General features: G+C 30.4%; 1 protein-coding gene across 1 annotated transcript; it reads left to right on the top strand.

The window, feature by feature from the left end:
• Positions 1 to 2,367: 2,367 nt before the first annotated feature.
• LOC113854840 (serine/threonine-protein kinase BRI1-like 2) lies at positions 2,368 to 6,242 on the top strand. The gene has a single exon (XM_027486098.1). It carries the CDS (start codon positions 2,620 to 2,622, stop codon positions 6,022 to 6,024), a length of 3,405 nt encoding a protein of 1,134 aa, XP_027341899.1. The 5' UTR covers positions 2,368 to 2,619; the 3' UTR covers positions 6,025 to 6,242.
• Positions 6,243 to 13,191: the final 6,949 nt, after the last annotated feature.

Raw genomic sequence — 13,191 nt, 5'->3', positions numbered from 1 at the left:
TACTTTCAGGCTTTTTTTATATGGAAAAAATAAAAAATTAATAAAATATGATATTTTAGAAAAAGTTATGAAAATATGAATTTTTTTCAAAAATTGTAGTGGCAATGATTTTTCAATTTCTTTTAAAAATCGTTGATAATAAGTTTTAAAATCTGATACTTTTTGTTGTTTCATCAGTATCTACACTAAAAATTATCGGGACTGATCTTTAAATTTCATATTTTCGTAATTTTTAAAAATATTATATTTTAGTATATATATATATATATATATATTAAATATCATATATAAAAAATTAATCCATATATATTAATGACATAATTATTTTTATACAAACAAGAAATGAATAAATATTAAATATACATATATAAACAATCAAACTTAAAAGATACTTAAATTTTTTTAATATCACATTATTTATTTTTAAAAAATAATTAATTTTAATAAAAAGTGATAAGTGTTAAAAATTAACTAAAAAAAGTAATATTATATTTACATAAAAATATATATTTTTCTATAAAACAAAAAAAATATAAAAAATCACATAAACATTTCGTTAATCACATCATTTAATATTTATCAATAAATTTAACAATTAAATTTGTCAAATATTTCTAAATTAACAGCTTTTAACCTTCAACTAAAGGTTGACTTTCATAACATTTAACTAATTTTTAGATTATTATAGCCAGACATGATTGTAGTTAGCCATTTCATTTGGGCAATAAAAAACTATGAAACTGTGGTTTAAATCCCTCAAAAAAGTTGTAAAAGTACTTCATAATTAAATGTCTTTTCTTACACATACTAGTTTGAGCCCTTGTGTGTGAGTGTGACACAGGAAGAGACATAAAATAACATGGGGATGTAAACTCTTATAAAAAAATTCACCACTTGCAGACACAAAATCTGAATTTGGTGTGAGCACAACTCAAATGGGATTCACTAAGCAGAAGCTGCTAATTAGAGTGTGTAGCAAAGTAAGAGATGGTCCCAAACACAGCTAAAAAGTTAAAACTTTAAAGATTAGGGTGGATTGAACCAAGTCACTATTTGAAGAGTGAATAGTGATGTGTGCAATGGCCTCTACCTCTGCTTGCAAAGGAAGAATGCAAAGGCACAAAAGGGGGCATCATCACAACCCATGCCATTAACATTCAGCTCATTCATGTTGCTTCATGGTGGGCTCCATTTGTTTACCTACAATTTTTTTTTCCCAGGAAACATTCAACCATAACACACTATCATGAATTTCCCTTCACATTTCAACACGTGGGCCCCTCACTAAAACATTTTCAATTCTTTTAAAGGCTTTATTCTAAATCAAACAATCACGCTAACCAAAAGCTCATCTGTAGATCGATCACAAATACTGTCCAGAGAGTATAGTTCAAGTGTAACTGGTACAGTTCACACACACACACAAAAGCAACTGGTAAAGATTATCACATTAACAACAACATATAATAATCAGAGTATGTTTATGTGTGTTTTCAATTTGCAATTTATCAATCTCACCATGTCTATCAAATATTAGAGTAGACCTTAATTATATTTTTAGTGTCTTTATTTTAAATTACATGGGATTTTGATTTTTTTTTAAAATTTATTAAGTTTTTATTTTTAAAATCATACAAATTTGTTCCTTCTGTTAATCTTTTTTTTAATCTAAAACCTTTAAATTTTTATTTACTAACCTGATAATTGAGAGTTTGTGACATATGAATAATTTTAAAAGTTAGAAATTTAATAAAATTTGAATGTTTTATAAAATATGAATTTTAGGTTTGAAGACCAAAAATAGATGTTTGTAAATTGAAAGTTAATTTATAGATTTTAAGTAAAAGAAATTGAAAATATTATAATGAATTGAATTTTTGATGATTTTAAATTGAAAATAAAAATCTGAAATAAGGAATTAAATGAATCTAAGAAATTAAAATGAATATAATTGAATTAATGAGAAGAAAAGTACAATAATGATATGATTTGGGAAAGCAATGAGGCACATAGGAGAGAGAAGCAATGGTTGAAATAAGAAAAGAAGGAGAAATGGTGACAATATGATGTTGAAGAAGTAGTATTTGTGTGGGATATATATATATATATATATAGGGAAACATTCTCACGCTCACTGACACACAGTGACTCTTGGATCAAGCACAAGCACAGGCCGTTGCCATTTGCCAAGGTCTCATTTTTATTTTCTTTTTCTTTATAGCGCCGATCTTTAGATATAGACCTTTGTCTCTGGGTCCCAAATCTCTTGACCAAAAGTCAAATCAATCCATTCACTAAATTCTCTCAGTTCTCTACACTCTACCCACACTGATTATTATACCAACCAACTTACGAGTACACAACACAACACAGCATAACCTTATTCTTTCCCATGTTCTCTCCTTTCAATTTTATAAAACACAAAAAGCAAACACCTTTTGCCAAAGGTTTTGCCACAACAAATTCTCATCATACTCACCACTCTCACTGTTTCTTTCCTCTCTCCTCAACTCTACACACACATCACACTGATCTATATCTCTCTGCGACTTCTTTTCCAGGTCTCTCTCTACCCAGACCTGTGTTCTGGCTTTTTACAAGGCTTGTTTTGTTTTCTCAATGGAGAACAACCCAGTTCAGCTTTTTCCTCATCTCACAGTCACATTTCTTCTTATGATGACTGCTTTGCTTCCTTTGACTGAACAAGTTGCTGCAGTTTCCTCCATCAAGACCGATGCACAGGCTCTTTTTATGTTCAAAAAGATGATTGAGAAGGATTCAAATGGAGTTTTGTCAGGGTGGAAGCTGAATAGGAACCCATGCAGCTGGTATGGAGTGTCTTGCACCCTTGGGAGAGTTACTCAGCTTGATATTAGTGGGAATAATAACCTTGCTGGGACTATTTCTCTTGACCCTTTGTCTTCTTTAGATATGTTATCTGTTCTGAAACTGTCTTTGAATTCATTTTCTGTAAATTCTACTTCTTTGCTTCAGCTACCATATAGTTTGACACAGCTTGATCTATCCTTTGGTGGAGTCACAGGTCCTGTCCCTGAGAACCTTTTCTCCAAGTGTCCAAATCTTCTTGTTGTGAATCTTTCTTACAACAACTTGACAGGCCCTATTCCTGAAAATTTCTTGCAAAATTCTGATAAACTTCAGGCCCTTGACCTCTCTTCCAATAACCTTACTGGCTCAATTTCTGGCCTGAAAACTGAGTGCAATTCCTTGTTGCAGCTTGATCTATCTGGAAACCGTTTATCAGACTCAATTCCACTCGCTTTGTCAAACTGCACCAGCCTTAAAAGTTTGAACTTAGCCAACAATTTGATTTCTGGGGAAATCCCAAAGGCTTTGGGTCAGCTAAACAAGCTACAGACTTTGGATCTTTCCCATAATCAACTTACTGGCTGGATCCCTTCTGAATTGGGAAATGCATGTGCTTCCCTTTTGGAACTTAAACTTTCTTTCAACAACATCTCAGGTTCAATTCCATCTGGTTTCTCTTCTTGCACTTGGCTGCAACTTCTTGACATATCTAATAACAACATGTCAGGGCAGTTACCTGATTCTATCTTTCAGAATCTTGGGTCATTGCAGGAATTGAGGCTTGGAAACAATGCTATTTCTGGGCAATTTCCGTCCTCAATATCTTCTTGCAAAAAATTGAAGATTGTTGATTTCAGCTCAAATAAAATTTATGGATCCATCCCCAGAGATTTATGTCCAGGAGCAGCCTCACTTGAGGAGCTGAGAATGCCAGATAATCTCATTACAGGACAAATCCCAGCTGAACTATCAAAGTGCTCACAGCTGAAGACACTTGATTTTAGTCTCAACTATCTCAATGGTACAATCCCTGATGAGCTTGGACAGCTTGAAAATCTTGAGCAGCTAATAGCATGGTTCAATGGCTTGGAAGGAAAAATTCCACCAAAGTTGGGTCAATGCAAGAATCTTAAGGATCTCATACTGAATAATAATCACCTCACTGGTGGAATTCCCATTGAGTTGTTCAATTGCAGCAACCTTGAATGGATATCACTCACAAGCAATGAACTCACTGGTGAAATACCTATTGAATTTGGCCTCTTGACAAGGTTAGCAGTTCTACAGCTTGGAAATAACAGCTTGACTGGGGAGATACCTGCAGAGCTAGCAAATTGTAGCAGTTTGGTGTGGTTGGACTTGAACAGCAACAAGCTCACTGGAGAGATCCCTCCAAGACTTGGAAGGCAGCTGGGAGCAAAATCATTGTTTGGAATCCTTTCAGGGAACACTTTGGTGTTTGTAAGAAATGTTGGAAACTCGTGTAAGGGTGTTGGAGGTTTACTAGAATTCTCTGGAATTAGACCTGAAAGGCTCTTGCAGGTACCAACATTGAGGACTTGTGATTTCACAAGACTCTATTCTGGTCCTGTCCTCAGCCTGTTCACCAAGTACCAGACTTTGGAGTATCTTGATCTTTCCTACAACGAGCTTCGTGGAAAAATCCCAGAAGAATTTGGAGATATGGTGGCTTTACAGGTTCTTGAATTATCTCACAATCAACTATCTGGAGAAATCCCTTCATCCCTTGGCCAGCTCAAAAATCTTGGTGTGTTTGATGCATCACATAATAGATTGCAGGGTCATATCCCTGACTCATTCTCAAATCTCTCATTCTTAGTGCAAATTGATCTATCAAACAATGAGCTGACTGGTCAAATTCCATCTAGGGGACAACTAAGTACACTTCCAGCTACTCAATATGCAAACAATCCAGGTCTTTGTGGGGTTCCATTGCCTGATTGCAAGAATGACAACAGCCAACCCACAACAAATCTCAGTGATGATGTTGGCAAAGGTGGCCATAGAACATCAACTGCATCATGGGCAAACAGCATTGTCATGGGAATTCTCATCTCTGTTGCTTCTGTATGTATTTTAATAGTGTGGGCAATTGCAATGCGTGCAAGGAGGAAGGAGGCTGAGGAAGTGAAGATGCTTAATAGCTTGCAAGCATCCCATGCTGCCACAACATGGAAAATTGACAAAGAAAAAGAGCCTCTAAGCATCAATGTGGCAACATTTCAGAGGCAGCTGAGGAAGCTCAAGTTTTCACAGTTGATTGAAGCAACTAATGGGTTCTCAGCAGCAAGCCTTATTGGGTGTGGTGGTTTTGGTGAAGTGTTTAAGGCCACACTAAAAGACGGGTCAAGTGTGGCCATAAAGAAGCTCATTCGACTAAGCTGCCAGGGTGATAGAGAATTCATGGCTGAGATGGAAACCTTAGGGAAGATCAAGCATAGAAATCTTGTCCCTTTGTTGGGGTACTGCAAAGTAGGGGAAGAGAGGCTCCTTGTTTATGAGTACATGGAGTATGGAAGCCTAGAAGAGATGCTTCATGGGAGAATCAAGACACGTGATCGGCGCATTTTAACCTGGGAAGAAAGGAAAAAGATTGCAAGAGGTGCTGCTAAAGGACTTTGTTTTCTGCATCACAATTGCATCCCACACATCATACACAGAGACATGAAATCAAGCAATGTGCTACTTGACCATGAAATGGAGTCCAGGGTCTCAGATTTTGGCATGGCAAGACTAATAAGTGCCCTTGACACACATCTTAGTGTAAGCACTCTAGCAGGAACACCAGGATATGTTCCCCCAGAGTACTACCAAAGTTTTAGGTGCACTGCAAAGGGTGATGTTTACTCATTTGGGGTTGTCATGTTGGAACTTCTTAGTGGGAAACGGCCCACTGATAAAGAGGACTTCGGTGACACTAACTTGGTGGGGTGGGCTAAAATGAAGGTACGTGAAGGGAAGCAAATGGAAGTGATAGACCCTGATTTGCTTTTGGCCACTCAAGGAACTGATGAAGCAGAAGCCAAAGAAGTTAAGGAGATGATACGATATTTAGAGATTACTTTGCAGTGTGTTGATGACTTGCCTTCAAGAAGGCCAAACATGTTGCAGGTAGTGGCCATGCTGAGAGAGCTTATGCCTGGATCAACTGATGGAAGCAGCAACAGTGCTTGAACCATGTTGTCCATAATTATGACAAGAAAATGAAGATATGAAATGTGGCTTGTAAGATTTTCTCTACAGCTGCTACTGAGTTTATTGTGCTTAGTTTCTCAATTTCTTTCTTCATTTGTTGTGTTATTTAGTATTTATTGTCAATGATACTATGTAACTTGAACCAATATTGACATTGCAGTAATTACATATGAAATCAAAACCAAGACACACATGAAATTAAGCTGATCTAATCAAATCAATTGAGGCAATTCACCAAACACAAAAGGTGGTATGCAAAAGAATGATGACTTAATTAGTGATCAGCATGCTTAAAGAAATTCAATTTAAGAACAATTAATTAAATTTCATATCTAAAGATTCACTAATAAGTTTGAGAATTTGGCTTGGGGTTGACTGCACTGGGATAATACCTGTAATTTTCTCAACCAAGGAAGTTGATAAGGATCGAATCACTTTGATTGGGTTTAATTCTTACTAAAAGCATATTACTCATTGATAAGGAAATTTAAGTATACCTAAGGCCAAGTTCAGAGACATGTAACAATACTTTAAAAACATTTTCTATAAAATAAAATGTATACTGTCGCCTAATTATTTTATGATTTTCATGGAAATATAACCTACCAAGTACTAATCATACCATCAAATATAAGTCAGTCAGAACAGTATGAGAGGATTATTGTTCTTGTCTGGCATCTATTTATTTCATCTTTTATTTTTAAAAAACGGTCAACAAAAAAATGTATTGTGAAGAGTATTTATCTCATAAAAAAAAAAAATGGTTGACAATAGTCTTAATAGAACAGATCATTCTTGACATTAAAAAAATTATTATTAATCCATCTAATTAATTTCCTTAATTACTAAATTAAGATATTCTTAATTTCTGTTTTCAAGATATTTACAATTTTTCTTCAATATTTTTATTAACTATTTGAAGAATATTTTAAGAAAGTATAACAAAATTGATAAAATCATCATATTTTAATTAATTTTTGTATTATTCTTTTATTTTGCAATTAATTTCGCTTATCACGTTATGTTGGTTGGCAAATGAAAAACGTTGGCCACCACAACGAATTAATCATAGTGTGAACTCTATATGTCTTCGTTTTTGAATTTTCACATTAGTTTTCTTTTTTAATAAGGAAAGGCCATCACTTACGAAAGAATCCCAACCAACCAGAGAGACATGGGAAAGCTGTCATAATGCATTATAGGATTTGAATCCGCACATTTTCTTTATATATTACTCAGTAGTACGTGAAAATATAAATTTTTATGTGTGTGTATATATATATATATATATATATATATATATATATATATATTACAGCTGTGTATAATACTTAAATAAATAAAATTCATACACAATCAAAACTAATTAAAGTTTAACAATTTTGATAAATTTTTAGAAAATTATATATAAAAAATATAAAAATAAATAATTTGTTTCTGATAAGTTAGAAACAACTTATATTTTTTTATTATATTGATTTTTTCTATAAAACCTTTTCTAGGCTTATTTAATTAGATCAAATCATAAAAATTACCCTCTTCGTGTAAAATGAATCTTGAGAAAATCTTGATAAATTATAAAGAAAAAAGAACTCATTTTTTTCCAAGGAGTTTATAATTTTTTATTTTTAGGGGAACCAAGTAGTTTATTTTTAGGAGTGGTCAAGATTCAAGAAGGATCTGAAAATGAACCTGGTTGTGGGGGAGTTCCTTTTTCTACACCTAAGCTTAAAATGAAAAAAAAAAAGATAAATGGGCCAATACGTGATCCAGTACTATACTCACAACCCAATGGACGAAGGAGCAGACAGTGGGAAATTATTGTTATCATATACAAAGGTATATAGTTTTATTATTTGATTGAGTATCCTTTGTATATTAATGTAAATCAAATAGTATAATTAATAATTACTGTCAATATATTAACTATTAGTGGCTAATTAATTGTCAGAATATATTATCAGCCATGTCATTGATTTTATAAAAGTTTTTAAAATATCATTTTATTAAATTTAGTATTTAATGATATTTATTTTGTTCTTTCTTTCTCTATCTATTTATACATACACACAAAAGAGAGTGAGAGAGATTGGGACATATAGATAATGCAATTGCTACTAGTGTTTTGATGGCTGTAGGATGTTTGTGAATCCAAATTTTTTTTTTTTTCTTTCAATAAAACATTATAATAATTTTTTTAATAATTATAAAGTTTTCAAATAATTACATAAAGAGAAGTTAGGAAAAGGTTGAAAGTAATTATAATTAGTAAGTGAAAAATATTTGTACGTGTATTCTTATGTTTATATTTCATTAATATAAATCATATTTGATTAAAATTTTAAATAGTTATCAATTAATTTTTTTATAATTTTTACGGTGATCATAATATTTTATGTTCTCTTTTAGTAACACGTAAAATAATCATAACTTTTAATTTTATATTAATATACAGTAAAATTAATAATTTAATTGAAAAAAATATAAATCTTTTTAAATCTTTAAAATATTAAATAAATTATAATCCTTAATTTAGAAATAAAATATAATGACCTCTTAAATTTAAATTGACAGATACAATTTTTAAGTTTTTTTGTAATGAATATTATATTGATGATCAGATTCATACAGAAGGTAGATACAAATTTTTGTTTATAAGAAAGAAAAATAAAAGTTATTATATATGACTTTGTACTTTAGTTTTATCTAAGTGTTACGAATGGCGAATCCTGAAGATATGTGTGAATCTTGGAAGTTGGAATTTGCAGCAGTGAGCAGTGAAGTGGAGTAGAAGACCCCACTCGTATGGCAACAACTCATTCAACAATGCATCCAAACAGACATAAATCACATTCTCCGCTGAAAGGGTTACATTGCAATAACTCATCCCACAATGCTTCCAAACAGACATAGATCATATTCTTCGCTCAAAGTGTTGGTACATCTACTCATTTACTATTCAATTCATCAAAATATATACATATCAGCAAAAAAAAAAAACCCTTCTTCTCAATACCCATTCAAAAAAGTATAATTAAATGCATCGTCTGATGAGGTTTTCGCACCTTTATTTTCTCTGTCAAAGTTACACCTTTACTCACCCTTCCATGTTTTTACCTTTATGCCTCACCCCATGCTTTCACTTTCTGCTCCAAGCTATATAATATATCTCAGGTCAAGTTCAATAAATATCACTGTTCTCCACCCAAAAAACTATATGCACTGATGGTTAATTATTGATTTAATCTTTGTTAATATAATTTTTATTTTAAAAAATTATTAATATAAGTGTTTTATGTTAATAACATGATGCATAATATTATTAGTGTAGATTTATAATATCTATCCTAAAAATCATTTTCTTGGGAGGAGACCTTGTTTAGATTTGAGAGAGCTTCTAAATTCGATCAACATTCATTGCCATCAATTCAAATTGCTTTCATTTCTTGGCTTTAATTGTTGAGAGGTTTTCTTAGATAAACAGATGTTCCCTCAGATCAGAAACAAACATCTAGCTATCCGACATCTTACTACAGTGCATGTCCATTAATTCACTGTTGCAGCTAACAAATGATTATGAGATGGAAGTACTTGAATTCGAGTATTACGTATTTAGAGAAAAAGTTTTGTTGTTTAGAATAAAATTACTTCCAATAAAATATAATTGTAGTATTAAAAAAACATTGCACTATAATTACAGTGTATAATCTCTCTCTCAGGCATGTGATAATAGCATAAACACCTAAACTTTTTATTTATTTGATCCACTAATGCAACAATATTGTTATCCACGTAGTTTATATACAATAAATAAATATAAATTAAGGTATAAAAAATTATTGTTCTACCACAATTCCACAAGTTATTCGAATTGCCATATGTTAGAAAGATGATTATTGATTACCTCTGAAATATGCAGTTACTGATTAAAACTAATAGAAAGAAAAGGAAATGTTGTAGTGTAGCTATACAGAGAATATAGAGGCAAACTCTTGCACCGTAGCTATCTATCAAAGAGAGCCAGAAAGGGAAGGAATGCATCAAAAGGTGGGGAAAGTGGTCCCAAACACTATATATCATTAACAGGGTAATCCTATAGGAGCACCCTCCTCATGCCTTCTTTCTTGCTTTGGTTTGAATCGTCAAAGAACAATTACCAAACACACCCACTTTTCCTCCCTTTTTTTCTGACACAGTTTAAGCTTTAACGAAGATACACATCAATATGCCGAAGATGCACATCAATTATATATGTTTTGAGGTTTTATAAATAAAACTAAACAAAATAAGGGTAGATAAAATAGTTAATATATTTATTTTTAGTTAAGTATTTGTTGAATTACAAAGATAGAATTAATTTTTATATTTTTATATTTTTTATTTTATTTTATTTTATTAGTGTAATATTTTTTATTTTAAGAATGTGACTGTAGTAAAAAAGAAAAGTAATAATAAAAAAAATTTTCCTCAAAGTGCCTTTTAGGATTTAGGATGTCATGTTTAAGAATGAGGAAAGAGGAAGAGAAGAGTTAGAAGTGTTTAATTTTGGGAGTTAATTAATTAAAAAGAGAAAAGTTAAGAAATTTTTCTAAATTATTTAAAACCCTTTTGAGGTTAGTTTTTTGAGTGTCTATTTTGAGATTTTTTTTTTCTCTTTTATTCTCTCATGTTCTTTTATGATTAGATTCTATTTTTTTAAAATATGTTAGTTTTTAAATTAATATTTGTTTAAAAGATTTATAAAAAATAAAAATTTTATTTTTAATAATATTAATTTTTAGAAAGAGAAAAATATTTTATTTTTTATATTTAAAAAATAAAAATATATGAATAAAAGATATAAAAGACAATAATATTATTTACAAAATTAAACCTTTGTCATTCTCTCTTTAAAATTTTTTTTTAAGTTTTTTTTTAAACATCTAAACAAAGCCTTAAATGTTAATTTACTCTTTTACTTCTCCTTTTTTTCTTCTCTTCTCTGCTTTTTATTTTTATATATTTTTAAATTTTAAAAATATTTTAAATTATATATATGTTTTCTATAAATTAAAAATAAAATTTATAAAAAAACTAACAGTTTCATAGAATTTGATAAATTTTATTTACTGTTTATTGTAAAAACTAACAGTTAAGTCCTTTCCATCCGTTCCATTTCAATATTTTTTTATACATCAATACTTTATATTTATAAAATTATTTATTGACATAACACATCATAATACTAATAGTATAAATTTATAATATTTACATTAATAATTTAATTATTATATAATAAAAATTATATGAACATATGTTAATCCAAAGTTAAAGCACAAGGAAATGATATATTTATTAATTTTTGGTAACGATTGATATAATTGTTGTTGTGGCCTAATTTTTTCTGCCATTCCTTACTCTTTTCATTTTATTTGCATTGGAATTACTATTTTTGGTTTCTTTCCATGTACAGTGCACATGGGATGTGCTATTCTAATATAGTAATTAAATTGAAAACGACAGTGTAGAAATTCAAAATATAAATAATTTTTAATTTAATTCATACACATTATCCTCTTGTATTTTTAACAAATAATATTATAACAGTAATAGATAAAGAATATAAATATAATTATCAAATTAAAATTTGTTAATTATATGAATTTAAAATACATTATAATCCTTCATTTTTATTATGTTTTTAATTCATTTCTTTTGTTCCTTGTCAATTTTAATTAAAGATGTGTACTATGTTCTTTTTCCCAAAACTATTTTATTAAACGATAACGTATTACTTTAGATTTATTTATTCAATATTATAAGTTTGAGTCATTCAACATATCATTATTATTAATATTTAGCTGGAAAATGATTTTAAATGTACTTACATTAGATTAATGTAATTCTAACAAAAATTATATTTAATATTCATGAGTTAAAATACTATAATAAATAAATTAAAAACACGAAAACTAAAATGAACACAAATAAACATAATGACAAAAGATGTAACTGACATTTTTCAATTGTTGATTAGGTAAAATGCACTTTATACTGATATTGATTTAGTTCCTATATTTTTTATATATTTATATGCATAGTTATTTTCGACAACTATAATAATATTAGTGATAAAGTTAAGCAGCCTCAGTGTCTATATCATTATACAAAAAGTATGAGTTTTAAGTCTGAAAAATCAAGAAAATGGCAACAGAAGTCAAATTAAAAGGGGTCAATGTAATGAAAAGTTCAATATGTAAATTTTCTCTCTTTCAAGTTTCAACAACATGAAAGCTCCGTCTGATTTTAAAAAATTTAAATAAAGAGTGACAGGGACTCCATGCTATCTTGCACCTAAATTAATGAAAAAGCTACTGTACCACCCTATGCTGCTGACACTGCATCTCCCTCTCCTGTTAAAAGCATGTGCGCCTTTAGAGCCTTATGCGTGTTTGTTTATTATGAGAGAGACGATTGCCTGTGCACTACCATTTCAACTGTGGCACTGAAAAACATGGCATGTTTTTATATGTATATATATGTGCATTTAAAAGGAACACATATGCAATGAAAACGACCCCTCTATCTTTCACCCTTTTCTCCCTCTTTTCCTTTTCTCACATCCAATTCGATCCCAAAAGACACCCGCCCTACACGGTTCACATAGAGAAATTGGTCATAACCATTCACCCGGATCAATGTCACATGTATCATTCATTTAATATTACCTAAAGGGTCCATATGCTCAAGCAACCTGACATATCAAACATCATAATTTAGTCCTACAACATTCATAATAATGTCTCAATTTTTTTACCCAAAACAATAATATACAATTTCGTCTTTTTTTCCTCACCACATGCCTGCATTGCCTCTAATGTAGTATAATCCGTATAAATCCATTCTGGATATTCCCATATATTGTGGTTTTTGTTTTATATATATCCTTTCACTGATTTCAATATTTTCTTAGCCTAATCAGGCATTAGCATCTTAATTGAACAATTAATATTAATTCAAAATACTAGCCACAATTCGGTGGAATCCAACTTGTATTTTGAATTAATATGTAATTATTTTTGGTGAAGAAAAATATGAAGTACCCCCCTCCTATGTAAAAATTGCCCTAGATGTGATTAGGTTAGACATAAGGGTTTAGGTAATTTC

Source organism: Abrus precatorius, unplaced genomic scaffold, assembly GCF_003935025.1.
Source record: "Abrus precatorius isolate BTA unplaced genomic scaffold, Abrus_2018 Scaffold11, whole genome shotgun sequence".
Lineage (NCBI taxonomy): Eukaryota > Viridiplantae > Streptophyta > Magnoliopsida > Fabales > Fabaceae > Abrus > Abrus precatorius.
Note: the sequence above shows the minus strand (reverse complement) of the source record. Positions and strands in the feature narration are given on the sequence as shown.

Excerpts from the sequence above, each read along its gene's own strand:
- LOC113854840 (XM_027486098.1), top strand. The coding sequence starts at position 2,620 with ATGGAGAACAACCCAGTTCAGCTTTTTCCTCATCTCACAGTCACATTT.